Here is a 4,879-nt window from a genome sequence, read left to right on the forward strand (position 1 = left end):
ACCGGCGCCCGCCGGCCTCACCGCGTCTAAAGCCGGTCGCGTTTCAGCAGTGTCTCTGTGAACGTTCACAGCCGCCTTGGGTGCACCTTCAAGGTTTTCTTTGTCGTAATAAAACATGTAAATGAAAACTTAGGCTCGGGATTAAGTACCCAGCGTTCTGCTCGCCTCCGCGAATAGAGAGCTGTGACCGGTCTCAAGGCTTTTCCCAAAGCTTTGCAGGTTGCTCCGCTGCCACGTTTGAAGTTTCTGCACAAGTGTCAGCTCCGCCTCTCCACAGCACAAAGTTTGAGATGTTAGCGAAATGAATTTTATCGATTGATTGATTGCTGTGGGCTCCGGGTAATCTCGTTCTCCCTTTGGTAAGGTCATGCGGTAGGGACATTTTGCAGCTGGGCTGTGGGGGGCCCACACTGTTTTGTCCCATTTTGCGGCTGGTCACCCCGTTACCTCTCTCCCCCCTGCAGTGAGGTGGGGGGGTTTCAGCCCCCTGGGAGTTATTGTTTCTGGGAGCAGTGTGACCTTGCTGGAAGGTGACACCGTAAGACCTGGCTGTAATTTGCATCGTGGTCACCTTCATTACAAGCCCGGATCGTTGCGTAGTCTTCTCGCTGATGGGGAAGGCAAGAGGTCAGGCTGTTCATGACATGCCATGTCACGACAGTTCAATGATGAAGATGAAGCGCTGCCCCTTCTGCAGCAGACCTGGTGTCAGGCTGGCGCCCTGCTGAGCCATCGGCGCTGAGAAAAGGCAGCTTCATTTATTGAAAACATGACAGCCTCTGACTCTGGTGGTTCATCGGCCGTTAGGAGAGCCGTAGGCAGCCATGGAGCTTGCAGGGACGATTCACCCCTCTAAGCGAGGGTCTCTGCTCATGGGCAGTCAGAGCTGGCGTGGTGGCCACCAGCTTCCCTTACCCCGCTAGCTCTGCCACCCTCTTCTCTTTTTATCAAGCCGAGCTGGCATGGTGGCCACCGGCTTACCACCGCAGCTCCCTCTGGGCGCGTACCCGAGGTGTGGGGTGTCCTCAGCCTCTCCGGTTGGTTAAGCTGGGATGTGGCTGCGCCGGAGCCCTGGCCTAAGCAAAGTCCTGGCCTCTGTTCTCCTCTTCTCTAAGCAATCTTGGTTGCCATCGGGAGTAGGAATCTGACCTTATCTGGCATGTAGCAGTGAGCACATTGTTCTCCTACTGTGAGGGCTTCCCTTAACGTCAGGGAAACAATTAACAGTAACTTTAAGCTTGTAGATAAGTGCCAAATTAATAATGGAATAATCTCTTTTATTCTCTTCCGCTTCTTTCCTCTATTGGGGTCAGGCACTGCCAGGGACTGGTGGGTGTTTTGTTTCAGCTTTCAGATGTGCACAGCATCTATCTGGGCGTTCAAAGGAGCAGACCTACGAAATGAATGTGCTGATATCAAAGACGTTTCCTCGTTTGAAAGCTGCTTCTGCAGAGGCTTGGCGGATAGTTTAAAAGGAAAATTAAGAACCCCAAAGGTAACAGCTAATGAGCTGAAGCAGGGTTAAAGATGGAAAAAATCTAGGAAAGCGTTCCATGATTGGGGTCTGATTAATGAAGCTCTGTAAAGAACAGTCATGACTTGCCAAATTGGAATTCTTTGACCTTGTGGGTGAAGGAAGACCACTTTACATAATCTATTTAGATTTCCAGAAAGCCTTTTAAGATCACTGTTAGCAACTTAACGAAGGAAGAGAATTGTGATGAGATGTTTTATTCATAACAGAGTAGATCAAAATCTGGACAGGAGATGTGGAGAAGAACAAAACAACAACAACAAAAAACCCTGAGAAGAAAGACTTAGTCTCTTTTCATCTTGGCATCTTTGACAACAATGTGCCTGTAACCTTTTCCTGATCATTAAATGCAGGAAATAGGGGAAGGAAAATAAAATGTGAAGTGGGGCTAAATTATTTAATTTAGTCAAAGCTAGAGGGGTTTTGTAAGGAGTATGAGATGAAAGTGTGTTAGAGGCAGGGCAATAAAAAAGAAGGGTGATGCATGGTGGGATAATGTACAAGTCTCCTGTTTTCTGAATCCATGTGGATTTGGGACCTGGATGTTGCTGTCACTGGGGAAGATCAGAGGTGACATTTGGGTGGGGTTCTGGTGCGTTCAGAACAGCCAAGCGATGCCAAGATGCGAAAGCGAAGCAAGCGAACAATGCCACGTGTGCAAACAAGGGATTTACCTTCGTTTAGAGCTGGCTACGCTCTCTCATTAAAGCGACTGCGGAGGTAGGGAGAGGTTCAGAAGCAGGTCATGGAAGCGAGGAGCCTGGGAGAAGGGGTAGGAGGAGGAACCCCAAATTTTAGACATTTTTTTTCAGGAAGGAAAAAACCACCTCGTGATAAAATATGCGGTACAGCATGGGGTCTGGGGAAAAGCGGGAATGTTTTTCACTCCTTACAGCAGAAGATCATTAACATATTCTGTGAAGTAGAAAAGTGACAGATTCAAAACAGGTCAGTGAAGAGGTGTTCTCACGTGCAGGAGCTGGGTGCTCAAGAACAGAAACATGATATTCAGAGTGAAATTGGAAACGTGCATCGAGGCCCATATCTGTGATTTGCTCATGTGAACACTGAGCTTGCCGTAGCGTTCAGTTTTGTGACCCTGCGTGTTGTTGCAGTCTGGTTTTTGCTAGGTTTTCTGATTATTGACAGTTGCAATCATCTGAGCGCTTGGCTTCTGCGGTGAGATTTTGATGTAAGATGAAAGAAACAAAATGACTTTGTTATTTTATGCTTAGAAATTACCAACAGTGGCAAGAGAGGTTAATAGCAGGTTAGTGCTCACCTAGTTTAGGAGTTCAATTTAGTGGTGGAGAGTTACAAGGCTCTAGTGCTTGCCAGCGGTTTTGAACCCCAAATTAAAGCTCATCTCACCGGTGTTGAAAGCGTTTGCTGCGAGGACGGTGCTCTTTCTGTTGCAAAGCTTTTTTGCTCACTGATCGGAAACGTTTCAGGCTCCGTGTTGTTGGAGGCAGGAATCGTGGCCTTCTGGACCTCTGACTAGATCTGTGTTTTGTTTGAATGAACTTCAAAGATCCGGGATGCATCAGGAAAGAACTTTTCAGTTTAACAAAAGATGACTTTGAAGTCTCTCATTTAAATAACCAGAACTGATGAAAAGCATGAGTAATTCAGGAAAGCCGTGTTTTGTGCCAGCTGTGAACTGAGTCTTGTTAAGTTAAGTTTTCTGTAGGTCAAGACAGGAACGAGAACAGTAAATTTAAAGCTATTTACGCTGCATAAGCAGGACGGAACTGGAATTCTGCAGAAGTTTTCCATGATGGAAGTACGTCTCTCTGCCTTGTGTGAAGAGTTCAGGCAATTCTTCTGTATATTTGGTACTTGCCATCTCTAGGGAGATGGGTTGGTATATTCTCGGCAAAGGTTGAGTTTGTTCTGCTGTAACATTACTTGTGCCTGTGTTTTGTTGATGTCCGCTCAGCAAGCTGGATGTGAGACAATACAGCTGGCAGGCTTGATTTTCACTCCCGCTACACTCAATGCGTGAGTGGTGGATCCGTAACAGCTACTTGCATGGTTTAACATGATGGAATTTAGTATTTTCATCTTTATTTTTGTTTATAGTCCCTGGAGGATAGTGGATGACTGCGGAGGTGCTTTCACGATGGGAGCGATAGGAGGTGGCATTTTCCAAGCTATCAAGGGGTTCAGAAATTCCCCAGTGGTAAGTAAAAAATCATTTGAGAGTGCATTTGGCGCGCAGTCCTGCTTTCTCTATCCATTAACAGTGAGCCTGGCCAGAGAAGAAATCCCTGTGCAGTGAGTGGGACAATTAATGGCCTGCATGTCGTTAACCCAAACCAGGAGGGTGCATCGAAGGTTGGACTCGGTGATCCCAGAGGTCTCGTCCAACCTAATTGATTCTGTGATCTGGTGAATGGCTCGGGATCCACATGGGTCCTTCATTCATCTGGGTAAAAGTTCTGCTTCCCCCTGCTTGATCTGATGGCAGCTGCTGAGAGACATCTCCCTCAGGATGGGGAAGTCGGGACCGCAGCAGAATACGTCCGTCTCGGCTGATCTGCCTTTGGTTCTGTCTGCACGTAAAGATGTCAGGCCTGGGCTGTTCTTCCTCTTCTGGCCTGCCCCTCTCCCTTTCTCTTAAGAAATGGAAGGACTCAAAGGAAGAATCTTTTTCTCCTTCAGATTTATATTAGGGGGTGTTATTTTCTTTAATTAATCTCTTAATTTTTTTTATTACCTGGATTTTCTTGATAGTCAGGTTTCGTTCAAATGCAGAAGTGTGTGTAAACATGAAAGTTGAAGTTTAGCTGATGCAAGCCAGTTTTCACTTTCAGGATTTCTTCTCCAAAATGTTGACTATAAACCTGTTGTAGAGACATTTGATAAAATAAGATCCAATTTCTACTTCAACATTTGTTTTAAAATGTTTCTCTGGCTTCATATAAAAGGGGGTTTTGTTGAGTGTGTTTTGGTGTTACTATGTGACGCTTAATAAGCCATCAGTTTGAGGTAGGTTTTGTGAATAAATAACTGTTTCCAAACTAGTCCCATCCTGCAGAGACTTTACTTGAAAAGGGTTATGTGCTTAGCTACATTCTTAATTTTGCTTAAGAATTAATAAATAAACCTGTCCACACTTCTGAGTGCTTGTATCAAAAATAAAACTTGGGGCTATGTTCTTTAAATCTTCTTAAAGTGTGGGAAAACATGTATTTATAATTCTGTGGGGTCCTGGGTGACGTGTTTATTGTTAGACTCTGGAAGGCTCAGCACCACATTTAGAACCTGAATTGTGTGCTTCTTTTAGCTACTGAGACTGAGCTGATGAGACCAGGACTAAATATTGCACCTGACTAGCAGGAA

General features: G+C 45.6%; 1 protein-coding gene across 1 annotated transcript in view; it reads left to right on the plus strand.

The window, feature by feature from the left end:
- Positions 1-3,618: 3,618 nt before the first annotated feature.
- Positions 3,619-4,879, plus strand: part of TIMM17A (translocase of inner mitochondrial membrane 17 homolog A (yeast)) — a gene marked incomplete at its 3' end in the record, with an annotated part of 3,928 nt that continues 2,667 nt past the window's right edge. The window contains exon 1 of the mRNA XM_009704527.1: positions 3,619-3,716. Within this exon, the coding sequence (XP_009702829.1) occupies positions 3,657-3,716 (60 nt within the window). The remainder of the gene's footprint in view (positions 3,717-4,879) is intronic.

This window comes from Cariama cristata, unplaced genomic scaffold (assembly GCF_000690535.1).
Source record: "Cariama cristata isolate BGI_N322 unplaced genomic scaffold, ASM69053v1 scaffold32637, whole genome shotgun sequence".
Taxonomy (NCBI): domain Eukaryota; kingdom Metazoa; phylum Chordata; class Aves; order Cariamiformes; family Cariamidae; genus Cariama; species Cariama cristata.